This window comes from Plectropomus leopardus, chromosome 21 (assembly GCF_026936395.1).
Source record: "Plectropomus leopardus strain MGB_pleo_1.0 chromosome 21, ASM2693639v1, whole genome shotgun sequence".
NCBI lineage: Eukaryota > Metazoa > Chordata > Actinopteri > Perciformes > Serranidae > Plectropomus > Plectropomus leopardus.
This window is the reverse complement of record NC_142196.1, coordinates 23,029,424-23,053,339: the sequence shown is the minus strand read 5'-3', so window position 1 is coordinate 23,053,339 and position 23,916 is coordinate 23,029,424. Positions and strand designations below refer to the sequence as shown.

The following is a 23,916-nucleotide window of genomic DNA, read 5'->3' as shown; positions in this document are numbered from 1 at the left end:
AAGAATAATAATTTTTTAAAAAACAACTAAACAAGATAAACAAGACAAAACAGCCCACCCTACTTTTTACTTTCACTTCCTCCCCTGTTAGAAAGAGGACAGAGACTCCAGAAAGAGGAGAGGTGGAAGAGGAACAGATTTCTCACATACACTATATAATACAAGTTAGTGCATGTCATTTCCACTTTTTTGATCCAAGAATAATATTTTATTGGAACTAAGCAAGATCATTTTAAGAAGATTCTGCAGTGATTACACAGCACTTCTTTGTTTGACACTGTAAGTATCAGAAGTCGTCATTTCTTGATCATTTAAAACAAGGTTAGGTCAATTTTCTGAGCTCAAATATTCAAATGACGAGCAGTCCTTCAAAGGTCCGGTCAATGTGTAAGATTAAGGAGGATTTAGTGGAATCTAGCAGAGAGAAATGCAGATTTTAACCAGCTGAAACTTCAGTTCCTTCAGAATTCCTTCAGTTTCATTGTTCAGGAAGTTTTTACCGTAAACCGAATTATCCACAGAGGTATTCTCCTCTCCAAAACCGACAGATCAGGCGGTATGAAGTGGTACAAACACTGAATAAAGCAGTTTCTCAGTACAAATCAGTGTTTCATCGAAGCTGGCATGTTAGAGATGGCCAATAACTTCCAAACATCTAAGATCCAAAAATCAGGAGTTTTTTTAGCAGAAGCGGAATCATCCATAGAAGTCTCTTCTTCTCTAACCGGTAAAAAACACTGAATGCAGATGTTTAATGGCCTGTCGAGAGTCAGCATTTGGTTTGCTCATTCTGGGCAACTGCAGAAACACTGGGCTAACAGTTCTTATTTTCAGGTGATTACACTAATAAAAACATATATTACATTTTATTTCTGCCAATATATTGTCCTATGTCCTACACACTAAACTTTTTATTTGGTGTTCATTTATGATAGTGTTCTAATTTCATCATTTTTTAACAGCAATTGAATTATTTTTTTGTTGTTACTGTCCCTGATGGTCTTTGTTTCATTTGATTTTCAGAATCACCCTCTGCAGTTTTATCAACCAGGTGGACTATAAACTGAAAAAAACTTCATGTTGATTGGACATCACTTATCCTTCTGTAACAAAGATTTTTAAAATGGGTCCTGGAGTGAAAGTGGACAAGACAATGGCAAAAAGTGGATCAAAATGTTTTGAGCTAAGTTTTGTTTTCGTCTTGCTGAATATTGTCAGCTTTGTCGTTCCAGTCGCAGGATATGCACTGAAGTCTTGCCACATCAGTTTTAATAAGGCCATATGTTCCCAGAACAGACTCACTGCTGTTCCTACAGATATTCCCTTAACAGTCGAAGGTTTGACCTTGATTGGAAACAAAATTTCAAAAATACATGCATCAGATTTCAAAAACTTTTCAGCTTTGACAGAGTTAATTCTGAAACGCAACATCATCTCGCAGATAGAGAAAGGCGCCTTCACGGATCTGATTTCCCTAAAGAAGTTAAATCTAAATGATAATAAGCTTACTCAACTTGGAGATAATCTATTCGATGGTATGAGTAACCTCACACAGCTCAGAATTAATAAAAATCAAATCAAAACGGTGTCATCCACCTCTTTCAAGTCCTTAGTAAGCTTGACAATTTTAGACATCTCCAACAACAAACTGTACCGCATAACAAATGTCCATACGATAATACAGCACCTGCCAAATCTACGGGAGTTGTATGTTGCAAACAACAATTTAACCAATTTTCAGTCGTGGGAACTGACAAACAGCTCACTAAAACTCGCTTTCCTAGACTTGTCTGAAAATCCTCTTGCAAACTTCAGGATCACTGCAGATGTTTTTCCTAGTCTTACCTGGTTAAGCATCGGTGGCTCTTCTAAGAAGCATCACATGAAATGGGATGTTCGTAACAAGACTTTTCTTAGTCATCTGTCTACCCTTGATATCAGTGGGCTTCAAATAACTCCTGATGACATGAAAGTAATACTAGAGATCGTCAACTCCTCGTTGACTTCTCTGAAGATGAATGCAATGACACGTTCACATCTGAGGGCATTAATTGACATTTCCTGCACCATCCCAACAGTGTCCTCAATCCAAGTGAGAGGTAACAATTTATTTTTTGTCAGTTCAGATTTTTTCCAGTTGTGTAGGAACGTAACAGAGTTAGATTTAGCCGATAACAAAATAAAAAATATCAAAGACGACGCCCTCAGTTTTCTTCAAGGTATTAAAATCCTGGCTCTGAATCACAATAGGCTTCCATCAGTTCCAGCTGCCTTGAGGAATCAACCAACTCTTGAAGAGCTGGATCTCAGCAAGAATAACATCAGCACACTTGGATGTTACGATTTCGCCAATCTGACAAAGCTCAGACGGCTCAGCCTTCATCAGAATTCAATCTCAGCTTTACAAGAGTGTGTTTTCAAGGATTTAATACGTTTGGAAGTGTTAAAGATGCAGAACAACAGCATCACTAAATTAAATAGTGCTTTCAACAAATACTTGCCAAATCTTAGACAACTGCGTTTGAATTCAAATCAACTCACCTCAATTAGAAATGGGGAATTTAAGGGCTTGCGGTCACTCCAGAACTTGTCATTACATGACAATAAAATAAGGTTCCTTGAAAAGGATTGTTTTATTGATTTGGCAAATCTTAACGAACTTCAACTACAATTGAATGACATGAAAAGTCATAGAGATTACAAAGGTAGTTTCAATCATCTGAAAAATTTAAAACGGTTGGATTTGAGTGACAATGACATTAAATATGACAAGAGTTCACCTTTGGATGATCCACCATTTTCTCAACTGTCTAATCTGGAGACACTGGCTTTTACTGGAAATCACCGCAAAGGAAGGTCCCAGCTGCCTACTAACTTCCTTCAAGGTTTGACTAATCTTTTGGTTTTCACTGCCAGAAACCTTGAACTTCGCTCCTTGGACAAAGACATATTTAATTACACGCCTCGACTGCAAACACTTGATATTAGCTCAAATGAACTGATGGATCTCTCTTCGGATTTGTTTTCCCCAATTAGAAACCTCAAAAGCCTTTATATATCTAGAATAAATCTTGGGTCCCTAGATTTCCTTATAGAGGCCAACCTAACTACGCTGGAGTTCCTGCAGGCAAAAAAGAATCAATTTTCAGTTTTCAGAGAGGAAACAGTGATGTCCCTCCCGGCTCTGAGTTACTTGGATCTTCAAGGCAATAGTTTTACCTGTGACTGTGATAACGCCTGGTTCCTCCAGTGGACAGAAAATGACAAGAAAACACAAGTTTTTGATGCCTACAACTTTACGTGTAACTATCCTCCAAACCTTAAAGGTATGAAACTCTTGGACCTCGCTGTCCAGTCTTGCACAGTGGACACTGAATTCATCTGCTTTATCACCACCACATGTACAATCCTCTTGTTTATGGTGGCGTCATTGACTTACCATTTTCTAAGGTGGCACCTGGTCTATGCCTACTACATCTTCTTGGCTTTTCTCTTTGACAAAAAGCATAAACACATGCAAGTTCCAAATCAGTATGATGCTTTCATCTCCTACAATGCCCATGATGAGCCATGGGTCATCAGAGAGCTGTGGCCAAAACTGGAAGGAGAGCAGGGCTGGAGATTGTGTCTGCATCACCGAGACTTCGAACCAGGTAATACAGACCTTACACCCGGCATTAAGCTGTTTCGACCAACTAAGCGGAAAATCCAAGTAATTTTATACAGGGGAAGTCAAACTTTTTTTTGACTCCATGTGTCACCAAGCAACTTTCACAGGGATGAACAGAGCCCTGCCTCTCTTTATATAGCCACAGAAATGGATCAACAGTTATCGCCTAAGATAATCACAATCCCATCAGCCTTAGACAAAGCAACACTGTTTCTCACAGCTGTTAACATAGCTGTCGACACTTAGCCCTGTTTATCTATGCAGCTGCAAGTTCCACATTTGCTATTGTTTATGCTGAACATTTTCAACCCCTTTAACAGTTAATCAGTTCAAAATATGCCTTTGAAGAAGCCTTTTTGACAATGGTGTGGATAGCATTGACAGTTCTATAGATTAAATACCTTCTTGTGAATTTGGCCAACACTCTTAACTTCAAATTTCTACAGTGCATTATGGGCTTGTAACTACACTGACAGTAAAAAAATAAATTTTAAAAAGTTATTTTTCTCCTTTTGATTCTATCTGATTTCAGTGCAGACAAGCTGTTCTTTGGCAATGACTGTGCTATTGTGAATGTTACTTATATACTGTATGTGCATAAGTAATAACAGTTGCTTGTGCTGTCATCTATACTCCAGAGGGTGTCACCATAGTACTCTCTATACTGCAACATCAAGACTAATGAGGAAAATCAGAACACATTTTCTATGTAAGGGCCCTTTTCTTTTCCTTTTCTCTCACTCAGGTAAACCCATCATAGACAACATCACAGATGCCATCTATGGAAGCAGGAAGACCATCTGTGTGATCAGTCGCAGATACCTTGAGAGCGAGTGGTGCTCTAGAGAGATACAGGTGGCCAGGTGAGACACAATAGCAGTAACATTTCACTATCTGGATGAAGCAAGTTTGTCATTAATCCATTACTGGCTAAGCTTATACTGTATATTAGTGGGTCTTTATATTATTTACACAAACTGACATCAATCTTAAGTTTTTCAATTCAAAAGCCATTGTAAAACAGAAAAAAAGTCCAGTTTATCAGGTAGTTATTTCTAATTTTTTCAATGTCAACCTAAAGAATGAGGCAGCATAAAGTCGGGTTTCTACACAAATGCAGCACAAATTTCAATCAAACTCCCAGAAAATATGCCTGAGAAAATGCTATTGAACGTGAGTTTTCATTCACTACTGTTGGGTGAATATATTAGTATGTTGGTTCATCACGATAAACAGTTGGTGGTGCTAATTCTCCTGTCAGGTGACATTAAATCAATAAAGAGGAAGAGGAAGCACAAAGATGATGTAATTAATAGAGTATCTTTGGCAAGAGCAAGTGACAAATAGGCCACATGCTTCCTGTGCATCACGATTATTCATTCAGTGACTGCCATTTTGTACCACTTTCTATTGATACACCACTTTCACACCTCAGCCAGCCATCTTTTTTTTTTGCAATATTTCAGCTTTTTTTGTTTGTTTTTTTCATATTTTTTAATACAAATTGAGTTTTTACAAGTACTGCAAAAAAGTGTTTTCACATCAAGTATAATCTGTTAAACTGCACATTTAGGTTTCTAAAATGATCTCAAAACCATATTATTATTGTCATCATGAACTTTGCCTTCATTTTAAATCAAAGCCAAGTCTGATTTGTAAGTGGACTTCAGGGGAGAAAAAAAATAATTTTGGAAGACTTTTTAAAAAACAAGTACACTGCTCCAAAACATATAGTTAATTAATACATTTTTACAGCTGTTCATCTTCATGTCATTTTTCAAGCAAAGATGTGATCCATTTGATGGTTCCAGATTTTTGAATCGGAGGATTTGCTGCTTTTGTGTTACATATATCAAAGTATATTAAATAACTTGGGGTTTTAAACTGTCGATCACAATGGGAACTAGGAACCTGTTCATGGTTTTCTGACATTTTTGAGACGAGACATTAAGTTTAAGCTGAATTTAAAGAAATACTACATGATGAGTGGTGTTGTCCTGTTCCTAATTTGTCTTTGTACTCGTTACAGCTTCCGCCTGTTTGATGAGCAGAAGGACGTGCTGATCCTGGTGTTTCTGGAGGACATTCCCGCCACTGAGCTGTCTCCTTACTACCGCATGAGAAAGCTGCTGAAGAGGTGGACCTATCTCAGCTGGCCTCGAGCCAAGGAGCACCCTGAACTGTTCTGGGAGAAACTCCGTCAGGCTCTGGAGACTAAAGACGATCTTGGTGAGGACAGATTTAACCTCACTGTGGTGGACAGACCTTGATGGAAAGGGAACTACAATCCACTGTGGTAGACTCAGCGACAGTGTGGTGGATTGGTTTGAGTCTTCTTGTTGGCTTGTGTAACCACAAAATTTCAAAACGTATATCTGATGGACGTTGCTGCCTTTGCAGAGTTTGTCGTACAACATGGGTGTTGAGAATTCAGCATCAAATTGAGAATACAATCTCACATGCTAGCTACGATCTGGAGCTATGACATCAATTGGAACAAAGGATTTCATCGGTCAAACCTTTTTTTCCGCAGCTGAAAATCTGCTAAAATCGAGCTCTGTTTGAATGTTTTATGACACTTTTTTAAAATTTTATTACAAGATACAAAGTATTATTGTGTGATCAAATCTTGTTTTTATTTGCAAATTGCTTATTTAGTTGGTTATATATACATATATATATATATATATATATATATAGCATTCAATGTTCAAGTATTCTTTTCACAGTGATTTTTAATGTCATAACTGAAAAATGAAAGAAAAAAGTGTATTGAATTGATGAATTAACCAGTGCACACGGTGAATGTGGTTAAACCCATATTGACAGACACATGTATGCTTAAGTATTTCTTTTAATATTGTTTTGACAAATATATAAGATAATACAATCAAACATTCAACTTTGTTTGAACACATTGTTTCATACTCCATTTCTGTACCCTAAAATGTAAGTATTCATCTGCACAAAATATACAAATATATATATATATGTGCTTTAAAAACCAATGTTATTTTTAGTTGATGTTCTGTAGCTACAGCATACAGTTAACAGAGTATCAAAAATACTACACTTCCCTGTTTATAAAACAGAACAAATAATAAGATAACATATAACAATTTAACAAAAATCACACGATAGTCCCTATCAGGGTAATTATTTGTTTTTTTAAATATTAGAGTCATATATTGCAGATATTAACTGCTGCATAGAGTTTATGCTGATGTGGTGTAGCCCGGGTTTCCGATCTGACTGATCTTCCTCTTCCTTTCACTGCAAAAACAGATAAAGACACAATATTAATTTGGTTTAGTGTTTGGTTTGAGTAACAGATGGTTACAATGTACAGAAAACGAAACTAAACCAAACACATTGAGTATACTTACTCGATAGTCTTCATCAGTTTCTGAGTCCTGAGGTTAGAAGGATTGGTACACAGAAACTTCCCTGGAAGGTGGAATCTGAGGGGGAAACAGCAAACAGTGAAGAAATGATCAAACATGAGACGCATGACTGAACTTTATTACACTCAGTAAACATTCCTCCTCCCTGTTGTCTCATTCCAGCTTGTGTATTAACCAACCCAGCAGTCTCTTCTAACACATTTTGTCAGCAACACAGTGACCCCCGCCCAAATAAGCTAGTCTCAGAAAGTCCCGCAGTGTGTCATGACTGATTTTGAGTCAACATTTAGCTGCCAGGGAAACACAAGCTATGTGTTGTGTAATTCCAATACACAAGCTAGCTGCTTATGCTTTAATTCATATCTAGTGCTCATCTTAAACATGAGACAAAACAAAAATATAAATTTAAGCCTGTTTAAATTTTACATTTCTCAAAACTTTGTTTCTTAAATATGAGAATTTAAAGAAATGTAAATTGAATATTCTCAAAATCGTGAACTGTTATTGGACAAAACAAACGCACACTGGAAAAAAGACATTTGATCCCGTCACCTTGTGCTCTGATTATTAAATGAGCATTTGTCAGTTTTTTATTTGTCAATTTTTCTAATGCACAACTTGCTTACGTACAATGGGAAACGAGAGAGGCGCCATGGTGCGATACTACCAAGCTACTTAAGTCATGATACAATAGTATTGCAATTTGCTGAGTATTGTGATATACTGCAATTTATTACAAAGACAAATTTCGTCAGCATCTGCTTTATATGATAAGGTAAAGATTTTAGTCTGTTCATCTCATTTCAGTCATTTTCTTGTAGAAAATTTTATCTAGCTGACTGAAAGATCAACTGATTGTATTGTTCTAGTGTGTACAACAAGTTGAATTTTTATTTGTAGTATTATAATTTCTACAAAAAATGATACTATGCTGTATCAGTCTTTCCCACCCCTCTACATGACTGGTTTTATTTTTCACCGGATTGTTTCCACCTTGATCTTCCAGTTTTTCACCTGCTCCCTGTGCTGCTGTTACTTGTGAATTTGCAGAATTGCAGTCTGACATGGGATCAAACTATTACTTACATAACGGCCGGGATGTCGCAGGAATTGTTGATGGTCTGGATGGTGTAGCCCAGCAGTTGCTGGCTTTTCACTGGAGGCCTAACATATCTTAGGCAGCAGCTTGCTACAAACACACACAAAGCAAAAATAAAGAATTAACAACCCCTTCATTTTAGTTCTGAGGACACAAAATTTAAACAAAATAATAATTTAATACTATGTTTTCTGCTTACTGCTGCTTGAACTATAAAATATTAAGTCTACCTTTTGACATTTTTTTACTTCAAGATTTACAGATACTTTATGTTTTAGAATTCTATAAAGCAAAAAATACTTTTTCCTTCCTAACGTTTTCCTAAATGCATCTACATCTATCAGAAATGACAGAAGTAATACTGCACATGGAGGAGAAGCTGAAGGACTCACTTGACTGTGTGCTGCTGATGAAAGTGCTGAGGATGATGAAGGAGCACAGGGCTGCCAGGAGAAACACTTTGCCGCTTGCCATAGTGTTTTACTGTTGGAGTGCAGGCTCTGCCGGTCGCTTGTGTTGCTGTCGTAGTTTAAGTGGTGTAAAGCGCCTGAAGCAATTCAGTGAGAGTGTGACAAAGACTGGTTTCACTCTCTCCTTAAGTAGGCCGTCGCCGGGATTTTCCCGTGTTTGGCTGGTTGTGTAATGGCAAGTGCGATTGTTAGGAATGTGGAAATGAGCCAGGAAACAAACACCGGTACACCTGTTGGCTCTAATCTCCACGTGGGACTGGGAAGTGTGTTAGATAGTTTACATATATGGCCTGTGCATACAAGTAAATATAAGTTCTAAATACACCACCACCATCCTCTGTATAGTTTCAAGAGGACTAACCAGAAAAAAACTCAGCTGATTTAACTAAAATGAAAATAAAAACAGCTATGAACACTGCAGCAGGTGTATAAAGCATTATTAAGCAGAGGTGGGACCAAGTCATTGCTTTGTAGGTCACAAGTAAAGTCTTGCACTCAAGTCCAAGTCCTAAGTCAAGACTCAAGTCCTAAACTTTGAGTTTTGATTCCTAAATAATTCCTGATGCACTCTTCACCAAATGTAATGTCAGAAAAACAATAGGATAATTCTGTATTACATTTACAAAAACTATAAATGCTTTTTAAAACATGTGCTCATTTGCTAAAAGTTTGTTTGAAGTTGTTTTTTCTCTGTCTGGAATTTCTGACTTGCATGTTTTGTATACTGCATTTGTTTTTGTTTTTTTTTGACCACCAAGTTTTTGTATGCCGACAAAATTACTGCTGACATCCCGTTTTTTCAGCTGGCGCTCATTAGTCTTATTATGTTCTCTCCTGCAACTTGACTGGACGCTGTCGGATTCGTCCAGACAAAGAGGATGTGAGGAATTAAGTGATGACTAGCTGGCAGCAAACCGCATTAATGTTCATTGATTAGGAAAATGACAGGAAATGTATTAATTTGAGGCACTTTTTAAATAAAATACTTTTTGATCTTTATGATTTGGGGAGGGTATCATGTCTTTTCATGTCAAAAAGCTCAAGTCCAAGTGATGTCATAAGTAACTGGTTTGACAGCCCAAGTCTCATTGCAAGTCAGTTTGTCAAGTTGAGTCTCAAGTTATTAAATCTGTGACTTAAGTTTGCACCTCTGTTATTAAGATACATAAATTAAATTATCTGCCTCTGTAAAACCAGAATAATCAACAAGGTAACACAGATGTATAGATCATATAAACTCAACAGCAGCTACAGCCCCAAAACACAGACAGTAAAATACTTCAGGACGAGGGAAATACTGACTCTTAAAAATCCCAACAAAGTACAAGAACCCAAAAAAAAAAGACTTTCTAACAGAGACTACAGTTTAAAGTAGAGTAATTTTATTGGACTAACGCGAATGTTTGCTCTGTGTCTGATGCATTTGGTAGCAGGGAATTGTTATTCAACGCATTTTAATGTCCAACATGTCAATTATTGCAGCTTTAAAAGTCTGTATTTCACATTTTTAAATAATCTGGCAAGGATTTAAATATGATGTAAATTGTCAAATATAATAAAATATTGCTACCTTTCACTTTTTTCAAGGATGATTTCTGCAGTATGTAATCCAAAAGTGTGTTGTTGAGTGCAAGCACATTAAGCACTCATGAAGTTAAGCTCTCACAGCAGGATTGCATTTTTTTCCCCTTTACTCCCTTACAAGTTATTCGTTAACTGCCTTGCTTTCAGCAACGCGAAAGGAATTTCATCAACTTCAACATGTCTGTACTGATGACTCTTGTTTGTAACAAAACTTGGGAAACTAGATTGTGTGAAAGTTACTTTTACAAACGTGAATGGAATGAGTCAAAGAAAGTGAGGAAGTGTGCAGCAGACAGATAACCTCGCCTGAGTGCAGTTCGGAAAGACAAACAGAGGCCTCCTGTAGTAGAAAGTCCCTCATCTCCTCATCAGACGTTTACTTTTATGGGCTGACGTGTGAAGTTGGCGTTTGTAGTGAACTTTTTAGAATTCCCGTGAAGTCAATGTGTTTAAAAGTTTTCCTGAATGAGGTGTCCACTCTCATGAACTAATAATCCACTCTGTGTGAAATAATAATTCATAACCAGAAGTGAACTCATGTTAACTTGTGTAAGATCAGCTTACTAACTGCCCTCAGAAGTTTCATTTGTGAGTTAGAAACTTGCTGTTGCAGATAAAAGGGAGACAAGTGTTCTTTTTTTCAGTATATCTTTTCTTAGTGGAGGTAACCTCCCTTATTCTTCTAGCACTGTGCTGTTCAATTATAATTATTATATTATTATTATTATTATTATATTATCAGAAAGCTTGCACCTCTTGGTGTTTGTGTTCTGTCCTTTCAGCTGAAATAGATTTGACTCTTTTGGACCCTTCTTTTGTTCTTTTTTACTTTAATAAATATACAAAAGACAGCTGCTTTTGTATCATGATTTATTCTTTCACTTATCTGCAAATGCAGTAATTTCCACCACACCCAACAGTCAACGTTGGTTTCTATTGACCACATTTGTCCCCTAACCTTAACCATGGGGCTTTAATTGTAACAATCACAGCAAAGTTGTCCCAGCTTTGAAGTTTAAGTAGAAAATTTGATTACTGTATGCCAAACTACTACAAAAATATTATTGAAACCCAAACAAGATCCTTTCCTCATCAACCAAGTGTCTAAGCCTGACTTCTGGCACAGTTCAATTCAGGTAAATTCAGGATTTCCCACATTTTCATTTATTTTTGGCAGGCTGCCACAATCAAAAAATCAAAACGCTAATCTGTGACTTAAATGTCAAAGAAAACTTTCACTTTTCAACCACATTAGGCTTAAATTTAGCACCTTTGGCATGCAAATTCTTCTATCAATGCTTATCAACTTTTATTGATGCGTATAATTATTATTTTAACTGTACTTGTATGGTGAATTCTACAAAATCCAATAATAAACAAGTTACACTCATTATCCAGCACTGATGTTTGATGAGGAATTATCACTGTCTATAACTGTGTTCATTTCTATGTACCCAGAAACAATTAAAATTCCTTTCGTGCCATTGAAGGGCGAATGTGTTTGTTAAAATAATAAAAGTGATGCCACATTATAGTTTTACTGCAGGAAGAGGCTTTGATAAATCATAAAACGAGAAGATAAGAGTAGGACTCTCATTCTCAGTGGACTTCAGCCTTTTGAGAAATACCTCTCCCTTTCATCTAGAGTCATTCTGAAGCATTACTCATGCGTATTTATTACAAAATTGCTACAGTCGGTGTTTAAAAACGGAGTTTATTAGTTGATCACAAAGTTGCTAGGCAACCTAAAATGTATGAATACTATTTGTTTGGGGAAGAAAACTTGTTGATTTAGCCTTATTTTCATTTAACAAAAACAAAACAAAACTTATTAAACATTAAATATTGTCTATAAAGAGCCATTAAACAATTTTAGTCAATATAAAAAAGTAAGTGAGAAGATAGACTTTCCATACCTGGTACTACTGACATATTTGGTTGGTTTCAAAAAAACATTCAGATCACCGTCGTCCCCTGAAGTCAATGATATGATCCTTTACATAACATGATATTGATTTTCCGACACCTTCAAAGAGTGCTACAAGAGAGTTTTGTGTGTTTGTTTTTTGCATTGCACCATAACGGACTCAATTATCTGCTACTGCTGGACTCACGATGGAGATGATAAAAAAAGGATCACATTTTTTTTTAATATTCCACAAATTCTTCTTCCTTGTCAAAAAAGTGTGTCTACATAACCCACAATACAGTTCAACTGTCAACAGTTTGTGGTCTTAATTTTATTTACTGGTTCAGTTCTGGGTGGAAAGACAGATGCGGGGTCACATCGCTGGGGTTGGATGAGTTTCACATGTATGAAAAAATGAAATGTCGTGGTTCCAGTTTGGAGAAACGTTCAGGACTTACAGTACTAGACATGAGTGAACAGAACCAAAGTGGTCAAGGTAAGGGACTAAATTAATTTAAAAAAAAAAAAAAAAAGCACAGTAATTTTCAATTTCTTCAATCAAATCTTCCCCACAAACATAAAAAAAACACAATGTAAATGCATCCTGATATAACTGTATACATAAATCATCTTGCACACATGCATTCTGGCTTCCTTTATGTAAATATAGGCTTACAAAAATAACTAAAAATATAATACTTTCCTGCAAAGACTGATCTAAACAAAAGACCTTATATGGTGCAAGCCCAGAAGTATTAGCTCTTTAAGAATTTTGTACATGTTCTTTATTCATTATGTGGTGATGTTTGTATTATTACCACATATTGAGGTATGACCAACAGTATTCCTACCCTTTCTGTGGACCTAAACATAACTCTATTTGCACCCAACTCTCCAACATTTCAGTTACATCAAGGACAATTCTGTTGAAAAATCCAGTTAATAATCAACCCCTAAAAGAAAAATAACTACTTTAATTAAGCATTTAATGATATTTCTGTACAAATTCGAGAGAACATTCAGACCTGTTGTTCTCATGTGAACTTGTGTTGCGTCATCTGAAGTCTGCAATCTATTTTTATACCATAATTATGTTGATGCTAAATATAGCAATTGCAAATGTGCTAAATATAGTAACAGATGATGGCAGTTGGACTCTCCAGGAATGTGAACCTGTGATAACAATGCTGAGGTGTGAACTGCTAGTTCCTTGTTTCCATAACAGACATAATAGATTACAGTGCTGAAGTGCAACCTCAATTCAAATCATGCGTCCAAAGTTCAAATGAGTTTTGTAGTTTTGTGATTTACATGCACTTCTACGGGTTCAGGAAATAACAACTTCAATAAAATGTGATTCTTTTTGTAATTCCCAAAAAGATCACACTTTAAAGACCCAAGGTTTTCATTCAACAGTGGCTGTAACCTTATCTTTTGTTGTGATGTATAATCGCAGTGAAAGTTATCAGCTCAGGAAGTTGAGTGTGACATTGTACCTGCACTGTATGGTACCTCAAGTGCAGGTCATATTACAGAACAGAGAAATGTACCACTCAGCTGTGCATTTGCCCCTAGATGTATGGAGGCTTTTTAGCACTTTTAGCTAATGTTCTTTATTTTGTGACCGTCAAATATAGCTCTCAAAAACCCATTCGTTAATGCTTGTTCTGCTAATCCCAAGAGGCCAAAACAACTGCAGCTTTAACTCATTTCAAACTCAAGGTTTGAAACATTCAAACACTGTTTGATCCCACAGAGCTTTACATTGCTGAGGATATCACAAGGGTTCTAAATAATACATATAAATATCTATAAATAAATATAATAAATATTTTGATGACAAATACACAGAATCGCACAGAATAAAAATCAAGAAAAAAACAAAACAAATTGACCAAATCAAGTCAGTATACAACCCGTGAATCAAAGCTGAAACAGAAATATAGCGTGTTTCATCTCCAAGGCTTTAACTACAGTTTATTATCAGATAAAGAAAAATGGTGAAATCGGAGCTTTAATCTAAGCTTACACAGCTATAAATCACACCGGGTGCCAAGGCTGGGAAAATAAACTCACATTTGTTTGGCCGAATTAAGGTCACCCAGCAGCTGCATTGTTATTGCATAAGAATGAAACTGAATCACATAGATTTGTAAAGGAAATACAACCTGCTTAATTCACAAGCAAACACAAAAAAGTCAACATATCTATACCGGGACGACCAGCGCAGTCAAATTCAGGAAAAGCACCTGCCATGTAACCAAATACACAGTCACACACAAAAAAAGGTACCACTACACCCTCCCTGCAAAATCGCTCTTCCCGGCAGTGAATTTATCCCAAACAATACTCAGCCACTTCACTTCACACCCATTCCCACACTCTTTCAGCGAGATCCACAACTTCTGGTCTCTGGTGGAATGAGGCTGCTTTCTGTTCTTATGCTGGCTCTTCTTTGTGTGGCCGTTCAGGCAGCAGGTAAGTCATTGTTTGCAGAACAAGAGTGATTAAAACGATTGCAGGATTATCACAGATTGAATGTATATATATCCACATTTATGTTTCTGCTCACTTAAGTTGATTTAAAATGACTATGATGTATCTGCAGGGCGGCTGTCGATCACTACAAATAAACAAACACTCAACACAAGAACAGGAATTTTAAGACAGTTTATCAACTCTAAACCTAACTGCATGACTGGCTCAACAACCAGCTCGTCTTTGAAAGCTTTTCGACGATCCCATCGGGATGTTGTATTCTCAGTCCTTGTGAATTCTGCGTAAAAATGCAATTTTGTCCAATTACCACAACTTAACACAAAAACCCATCACAAATAGTTTCTAATTATGCAGAAAACACTGAATGCTCAAAATACTAGGCTCCGTATCTGATATAGCATCACAACTATTACCTCACAACTTCCATCACAATTTCTCTAGAAAAACTGCAGTAAAATTAGGCTTTTTAGGGTTTATATTTAGTTTGAGATTTGAATAGCGCTCTTGATTACGTCATCTTGTTGTGCCCTCCTCTGCAAAGGCATCTCACTTAAGAATTAGTACCATTTACTGCTTAGCTCACAATATGGATGAAAAGCCACATAAATTCATACTTTGTTTTGCATTTTTTTCTGGAAATTCAATTAGGATTTGCGCTAAATTTCGATGCAAACTTCTCACCAGATTTTGAATTTACCCTTACTACTACTACTACTATTACTACAAAGCTGTTTTAGCATCATTCAGCTCATTGTTTTGACTTTCTGACCTGGATCTTTCAAGTCATCTCTTCAGAATAACAGCTTAGTGGAGCATGTGAGCCAAATCAGCTCTATGTGATAACTGATCAATGCTGTGTTTACAATTTGTCAAAAAGTGGCTAAAAAACATCCGTACAGGCTTGAAATACTGAGGTTCTTCTGGAAAGTCACATTTCTACACAACTATCACTGAACATCAGTTTCCAGAACTGAACCATGCAGTTGTATAATGATGATTCATTGTATTTCATCATGCAGTTTTCATAGTAGTCTACATGGGGTTTGGGTTTGTTGACTGGTCCAGCAAAAACAACGCTGAATTTTTATTTGATTTTTTTGAAGTTGTGAAAACTGAGTATGTAACTCTAATAAAGGTTGCTTGAGGTCACAGGGTACTTAATATCACTAAACCCCACAAGAGTTGCATGAGCCAACAACCCTCAAGATGTAATCTCAAGAATTGGAAGTAGCCTGCCAAAAAGTTGCCTGATGTGAATATCAGATGATTATTCTGCCTGTGCATGCGTGTTTGTGTTTGTGCAGGGCATCATGGTTGCTGTACGGCTTTCTCCGAAGTTGATGCAGTAAACTCGATAGTAAAAAAAGGAGGAGCGGTGTGGTGCCGGCGGCAGGGCATCACCGAAGGGTGCAGCATTAATGCAGTGTAATATTACATTTCCTGCTTCTTCTTCTCTCTTTATGTCTGTGACATTAAGTAAGACTCCTTGGAATTGTGGCTGTTTTTATGTCCTCCAGTTAATATTAAACATTTTCCATCATCACCTCCCACTTTTACCAGACTTTCTCACAATGAAACCTTCCCAGTATCCAAAGTGAAAGGACTGAGGCCGATTCCATCTCACAGAGATCTGAATCTCCTTTGTTGTCTCTGTCTCTCTTCAAAGTGTACTAAAGTGGAAACGTCACCAGGTGTGTGTGGACCCGACACCTCACAAGATGCGGAAACTTTTTGCAACTTTGTGGTAACAATAACAAATGCTTACACATGCACAGCTGATTAACAATTTCAAAATATAAGTAACAAAACATAGTGACAAAGATTTCTGTAAAATCTTAAGTACCACCCTTCAACACTTTGGATTGAAATTCTCACAGTCAGGTTACCAGATGTTACATAATGTTACATGATGCCATATAGACTTACTAAGACCTCTATAAATCAGTGAAGTTTTTTCGGAGATATATTAACTTTCCAGTGAGAAAACCTAAGTAGCCCTAGTAAAGCCATAAAGCCCTAAAAGCTGCAAAATTCACTTGTAGCAGACTCCAGATTTTAGTTATGTGAGCAAACCGGGTTGAAGGAAGTACTACTGTCCCATTGAGCAACTTTTACAGGAAAAAGCAGGACCCCGCCTTTAATTCTGTATCCAGTTCTCTTTATACGTTCATGGGCACAGCAGGCCTTTCACACTTTGAATGTCAAAGCAGTGTACACGGGGCCTATACACTAAGGTTGGAAGGTGGTGTCTTTCCAAAACACAGGTGCAAAATCCAAGAAATACGTTTATCCACTCTAACAAAGGCTACAATTGTTAGCGTGTCTGGTAACAGTAGGGATTGACTGTTGCTTCCAAGGCATACGCCGAAAAACACCAAGTAGCAATCTGACACGACGTGGCAAGAGTTTACATCAACTTTTTCTGCGTTCCACTGAAATATCAGGTGTCAACCGATCATATGTCTGAATTTCATCTATAATGCGTAACGTCAGCAGATCTGTCCTGCTCTTAATTGGATTTAAGTTTCATAAAGTCCGGAAACCCCAGCCAGCCGTACCTGAGATAGACATTTGTCACACATGCTTAGTCCTTATTCTTAAAACCTTATCATATAAGAGCCAACTAGCTTGACTAAATATGCCTACAATACATAAATAAATAAGTGAAAACATTACAATTTGGGAGGCGCTCCCCTTTCAACAGGAGGGTTTCTGATCTACAAAAAGTTTGGCAACTAACTATTCAAAGCAGTCAAACATTAAACAGAACAGCCATGGTGCTGAGGTGTGGTTCCCTGTGCAGATGTAATACCACACAAAAAATATTCAAAATACTCAAAACAGAAAAAAGCTACCAAACACAAAACATATTTTCACTGTTTCTGCTTTCCAACTGATACACACCTTTATTCCATAAGCACACACACAACTGCACAATGTGCTGCCTGAACTTGCCAAGTAAAGCCGGCTTACCTGTTTGTGTTTCCATCCAGCAGCAAAAGAAAAGGCCGCAAGGGAGTGAGAAACGGACGCCTACACAGACGAAAGAGCAAAACCTGAACATCCCGACCAAAACCGCAGATAATCAGTCTCTGTAAAGTCTTCTGTTTCTAAACTGAAGAGTCATCCCCTCTGTGAAACTTACTCTCTGTGTGTACTCAATGAGTTATTGTGTAAAAAGTGGAGGACTTTTATTCATAAAGATACATTACTGTGGACGTGGCTTTGAAATCAAAAATGCATATATCTCCTCTGTCTTCAGGATAGTTGTTCTGTGACTGGAGATGTCAGCTGTAGAAATGTCTGCTTCTCTCTAAGGCTGCACCTATCTTTTTTTTCTCAATTCATCTTTTTATTTTTTCAATTAGTCAACTAATCTCAGGACTAATTTATTGATCATTCTAAAGATTTTGTTTATTACTCAATAAATAAAACAGTTCCCATATGAAACTGTACACGTGGACTGTCTTTGGCAGGACAACATGAAAAGGTATCTTGTTTTTTAATTAAACCCCTGAGTAAGCTAAAATCAGGCATGTACGTGCCTCAGGCGTGGCGATGATGAAATACACTCAGCAGAGAGCAGCAGGTAAATGGTGGTAATGTGCAGCAAAAAACAGCAAAATGTGTCAATAAAATGAGAAAATTGAGAGTTGATGTAAATGATGCAGATGCGATCTCTGAAAAAGGCTGTGTAAATGCTCTATGGATATACATTTTGGAAAAGAAACTTATCCACGTACCAAAGTGTGAGATGACAGACTATTTGCAGACTATTTCTTGCTTCAGGCCAAAAAATATTCATATTTATAACTCCTGTAAAGTGTAAACATGTCATTTTTACACTTGTGTGCAGATGAAACAACTATTTTCCTTCTACCAAATGACACCAGCCTGTCACTCATACGTAGATGCATTTTTTTCATTTTATACCACAAAATGAAATGAGAAGCTGTCATAATGCTCTCTTTACATATCCAAGATCGAGTCATTTTAACCTAAACCACATTTAAACTTGTCGGCTTGCGCTAAAATAACCCATGTGTCAAACAGTTGAGTATCGATTGTAACAACAGTTCCAACTCTGTCCTTTTTATTTTAGATAATCTGTTTATTAGCTCTGACAAATGCCTGTAATTACTTCTGCTTTTGTCATCCAGGTAAACACTGGTACCGTCACAAGCAAAGTCACTTCAGTCACCAGGTGCAATAACTCCATCTTAACTGGATATAAGTATACACTGTTGTGACGACTGATGCACAAACCCGATTACATGTACATGTGAAAACAAAGAAAACTAAAGCGCATTGTCTTCAAGACAGTAATTTAAACACAGTAATTAATTAATTCTTTGGCACGACAAAGACACATGAAAGCACATCCGTTCTATTAACTGAACCCTTGGGCAAGATTTTCAGAAGGGAATCTCCATATTGTTTGTGTGTTCAATCACGCACATACATGCCACAGGCGAGGCCGCAGGCGAGGCCGCAGGCGAGGCCGCAGGCGAGGCCGCAGGCGAGGCCACAGGCGAGGCGATGATGAAATACACTGCCAACTACAAGGAGCGGCAAGCAAATGGTGGTAATGTGCAGCAAAAAAACAACAAAATGTGTCAATAAATTTAAAAAATCTAGAGTTAATGTAAATGATGCAGATTTGGTGCTTTCAGAAAAACGGGCTGTGCAAATGCTTCATGGACATACATTTTGGATATCCACTTACCAAAGTGTGAAGCGACGGACTTTTTCCCTCCAGGCCATAAGACACTGCAGCATAACTCCTGTAAAATGTAAACATATCAATTTTACACTTCAGTTTATGAGCAGATGAAACAAACATACCGTACAATGTGTCATGTACTGGACGGGTTGCTATCCAGCTTACCTGATAAATGTGAAGTGGTGTCATTTTTTTAATTTACTTAACACATTCACTGAAAGATACACATTGAAAACTCTACATCTACAGTTCAAATCTGTTTTATTTTTGTTCATCTGAAAAATGTTAATGTTGTTTGTAATTGTATGCATGTATGTAATGTATTTCTGAAAAGTATCTGTATTGCTTGTTTTCAAATAAAATGTCATCTTTTTAAATATTATTGAATGTTATTTGAAGTAGGGATGTCAACATCTACACGTGTAAACGGGTACACGGATAACAAATCATAACCGTTCAGAAAAATCAATAACCGTTTACACGTCATTTTTTCCTCTCCTCCTCCTCGTTCATTTCTCACCAATAGTATTTTTAGGGGTGATAATGTTGCCTGAAAGCTTAAGATAATAACATTAACTAACTATACACTTAAATGTTCCCACTAATGCAGTTATCCGCATACATAATAGATGCACAGGTGGCAATGTTACGTTGATATTAAAAAAAAACGCAGCCACAGCCAGTGTCGCATCACTTCAAGTTGACTCGGGGCCGCATGGACAACAAGCAACAAGCGATGAACAAGCGGAGCTTAAAAAAATATATTGTACAAAAGTGAGCAATAGTTAAAAAAATGATTAAAAAAGAAGGTTAAACCTTTTCCAGCTTTCACTTGTACGTTTTCTTGTCTGTCAAAATTGATGATTTTATTTTCAACTCATTTTACTTTCTGTCATAAGGAGGTCTAAGCCTTAAATGGTGAGATGGATTGCCTACTTTTTAAGTTCTGTTCGCTGAATAAACATTTTTGTGCGATAACTAACTACTGGAATGGCTTTGATTTAATGAGATTAGGAGGTATTTGAATGGAGACAGAACCATCTAGTGGTTATATAGCGCAACTGCGATAGAAAAAGATCATAAATCGTGTAACCAGGTACACGTCGGTTAGAAGTCCCGTTTACACGTGTAGAAAAAATTGTAAACATTGACACCCCTAATTTGAAGTGTCGTTTATCGCGTTTCATAAGTGTTGCTTGAGGGGATTCAACTTGGTTGCAGGGTTTCCAACACATTTTTCACCGATTTTATACTTTTGGAGCTGGACTGTTCTTTCGGAGCACTTTTGGAATACATGCTGTTTGGTTGTTGATTGCACCACACTCTTGGAGCGCAGAGTGTACTCTGGGTAAAGGCGGAACAGCAGAACGCCAAGGGCAGTGAAAGAAATACTTAACCAATAATTGCGCTGGATCTAAAGGTATTATTTCACTCATTTCTGCAGCTGCTGCTCTTATCCACAATCTGATCAGCTCTGACCGGACTGACAGATCGACTATCCATCCCACAACTCCCATTCCTGCTGCAACTGCTGCTGAGGGAAAAAGGACTCAAGAGGAGTTCCTCCTGCGCTGCATCAGCACACCCACATAAATGTCAAAATTTAGAGAAGGGGCACAGAATGATATAAATTGGACAGATAAACACCCTGGATAAAAAAAAATTAAAATTAAAAAACTTGTACCCCCCCAGTTCCCCATCATCAGATACAGCCACGAGTAAGATTCTCTTTCTGTAGGAGCCACTGTTCTTCTTCTGACTACACACTGCCAGCAGAGCAACCAGGCATACAAAAACACAGAGGAAAAGTTCTGCCGAATAAAAACCAAAAAGCATGCACACAGGACATGGAGGTTCTTTCTATGCTGATAACACTGAATACTGCAAATGAGTATTTAAAGCTTCCTGAAAGCAAAGCATCACTATGGACAATGCATTCACTGAATTTTCTTGAATAAACTTTCCTACAATCTTATTTTCCTACATCAAGAGATATCAAAACTTAAAAGCCAAACAGAAACCGTCCTCTCCTTGAAGAGTAAAAACAAAAGCACTGACATCTGTCTTTTCCTTGTTCATTCAGTATGAAGAAATAGCCTAAACCTGTTGGGTTGGCATAAGGGAAAATGCTCCATGATGTCACTTAATTGCTCAATATTAACCCTTGCTGTCCTTTGCCAACTACACCCAGTAGTGACCAAGTTTCCGGGTGGAGCATTTAAGCCGTGGGATAAATGTTGAACATTAAATTTGTGGAAACTTTTACTAAAAATAGCTTTCCAGTTTAGCTTGATGATGATGATGATGATGATAGAGATGGCTTAATGATGCAATCCACTGAACTCTAACAACAGTTCATTCAGGATCAGAAAATGATCATGAAATGCTAAAATTGAATTAAAGAGTTTTCAACCCATATTCCCTAAAACATATTCTGCGCTTTATACAGAGTAGATTATAATATACACATTTCTGTTGATTAATGGTGCAACAGCCAGTTAATTTTGTTGATTTGTAGCTATGCTTCTTTGAAACTGACTGAAGTAGCTTAACAATTATCGGACGGGTTGCCATGAAATTTGGTATGGATATTCATGTTGCCCTGAGGATAAGTCCTCTTGACTTTGGTGATCCACTGACGTCTAGCGCCACCATGCTGATGACTTTATCCGATTGGAGTGAAATTTTTTGGCAACTATTAGAAGCAGGACGAAGATATTGTTTTAACATTTGTTCTGAGAAACACAGAAGAAATGGACGGTTTGGGATTCCTCCGCAGGAAAACTTTAAGTATCAAACACTAATTGCAGAATTCTGGAAGGAGTCTTTGGGAGTCTTTTATGCATTAATCTACGGTGAAGTTGTCATTAATTTTGTCTGAATAAAAGTCCTCATCTACTTTCATACTTTCATCAGCATGGACGAATGCACTAAACATACTATGTTCTAAATACCCCAAAATCTACAGGTATGATTGGATGGATTGCCATGAAATTCGGTACAGATATTTATGGTCCCCAAATGATGTATGCTAACAAATTTGGTGATCCACTGATTTTTCTTAGAACACAATATTTGGTTAGATTTAGCCTGCAGCTTAAATTGCGAATAATGTCAATAAATAAAGTTGAAGAGCAGTAGATAAAATCTAAGTAAAGATGACATTGCTATAATTTTCAGACGTCTTGGTGTTTGTTTGGACATTTTGGGATTTTTGGACATTAGGAGCTCAGCTATTACCTCTATTGAGGGATGTGGAGGGATCCTCAACTTGCACTTTGTTGGTAAACAAGCTCTACTTCTACACTTTTTTTATGCACTTTGGCACCTTATGTATACTAAAAGTACAAAAACACTTCCCAGTTTAAATCACTTTGTTTTAATTATGAATTAGACAGTGATGGGGGCACCCAGCACCCATTAGTTGAGTTTCAGTGACTTGTACTTATGAGGCAGGATTCAGGACAGCGTGCTCTCATCTGATTTCAAATAAACAAAGTCTTAGGATTCATAATATTGATATTTAGACCTGTAAAAACCCGTGATCAGCGGGTAGCCCGTGGCTAATTTGACGGTAGCTTAACCTTGAGCTAGCTTGAGTGAACGGTTAGCATCGCGCATTAACATAAACGTTTTGCTAATGCTAAACTTTAGACGATATAAACATGCTGCCCATCGTCAGCTCTGTTTAACCGCTTAGTTCACTGTATGGCAAACATACGCCTCAAAGTATTATTCATTACGATTTAAACAAAAGAGACAAAAAACAAGCGGTTGGCTCTGTACCTTTGACGTGGTCAGAAAGTCCGTAAATGTGTACATTTCTTCATAATTTAAAGCCCTTTAGTCCGTAAGTGTCCACCGAACAAAAAAATCAAAACCATTTTTATTAAAAATGATCACAGTTGTAAAAACTGTCGTGTGAAGTTCATCGCAGCTGCATGCTAACGCTACGAAGCGGACAAACTAGTGGCACAAACAGTCTTCCTTCCTGCTGCTGTTGTGTACGTTTGTTTTAGTCACCTTGATGTCGACAAAATGAAACTGTCGCCGGGCTTTGCTATGTGTTTTCAATCCGGGACAGCCCGTGAAGTACAGCAAGCGCTCCTAGTTCAGAAGGCCACTGTGCTGCAAACCTGTGGTTAGATGACAGTCATTGTGTAAAGACGCGTATTTTGTCTAATAATTTAAGTACAAAAACGATACTGATATCATTAAAAAGCTAAAAATATATCCCCTATACAGTGGTGTATAATACGTTAGTTTTTAGTTTAAGTTTAACAGCACACAATTAAAAACTGAATTGAATCCAGATGAATAAAAACAAAATGAATAACCCAGCCAACTTAAGAAAAACTAAACAAGAACAAGAAGAATCAATAAACAAACAAAAACCCCTAAATTACATTTTACAGAAAAAATACAACAAAAGATAAATGACAACAAAGATGAGAAAATGTCACCAGTTAGCAAACATTAATCCAATTAAAAACTTAATACAAAGTGTAAAGAATAAAAAATCAATAAAATATTTCTGATTTTGAAAACTAGTTAAAAA

At 37.1% G+C, this 23,916-nt stretch overlaps 4 protein-coding genes across 4 annotated transcripts in view; 2 read left to right on the top strand and 2 right to left on the bottom strand.

Annotated features, from left to right (window-relative positions):
- cnksr2a (connector enhancer of kinase suppressor of Ras 2a) overlaps positions 1–23,611 on the bottom strand; it is a 102,995-nt gene extending 79,384 nt beyond the window's left edge. Inside the window, exons 1-2 of the mRNA XM_088072061.1 lie at positions 23,145–23,611; positions 19,362–19,419 (exon numbers count right to left, since the gene is read on the bottom strand). Of these exons, the coding sequence (XP_087928187.1) occupies positions 19,362–19,419; positions 23,145–23,180 (94 nt within the window). The 5' untranslated portion in view covers positions 23,181–23,611. The remainder of the gene's footprint in view (positions 1–19,361; positions 19,420–23,144) is intronic.
- Positions 101–6,583, top strand: LOC121960520 (uncharacterized). Its single transcript, XM_088071824.1, has 4 exons — positions 101–279; positions 1,024–3,653; positions 4,416–4,533; positions 5,700–6,583. Exons 2-4 carry the CDS (start codon positions 1,124–1,126, stop codon positions 5,938–5,940), a joined length of 2,889 nt encoding a protein of 962 aa, XP_087927950.1. The 5' UTR covers positions 101–279; positions 1,024–1,123; the 3' UTR covers positions 5,941–6,583.
- On the bottom strand, positions 6,511–8,766 carry ccl20b (chemokine (C-C motif) ligand 20b). The gene is made up of 4 exons (XM_042516905.2): positions 8,566–8,766; positions 8,161–8,263; positions 7,057–7,131; positions 6,511–6,943 (listed from the first exon to the last, which is right to left on the bottom strand). Exons 1-4 carry the CDS (start codon positions 8,645–8,647, stop codon positions 6,886–6,888), a joined length of 318 nt encoding a protein of 105 aa, XP_042372839.1. The 5' UTR covers positions 8,648–8,766; the 3' UTR covers positions 6,511–6,885.
- On the top strand, positions 14,496–18,568 carry LOC148186073 (uncharacterized). Its single transcript, XM_088072064.1, has 4 exons — positions 14,496–14,614; positions 15,940–16,060; positions 16,302–16,379; positions 17,632–18,568. Exons 1-4 carry the CDS (start codon positions 14,557–14,559, stop codon positions 17,693–17,695), a joined length of 321 nt encoding a protein of 106 aa, XP_087928190.1. The 5' UTR covers positions 14,496–14,556; the 3' UTR covers positions 17,696–18,568.
- Positions 23,612–23,916: the final 305 nt, after the last annotated feature.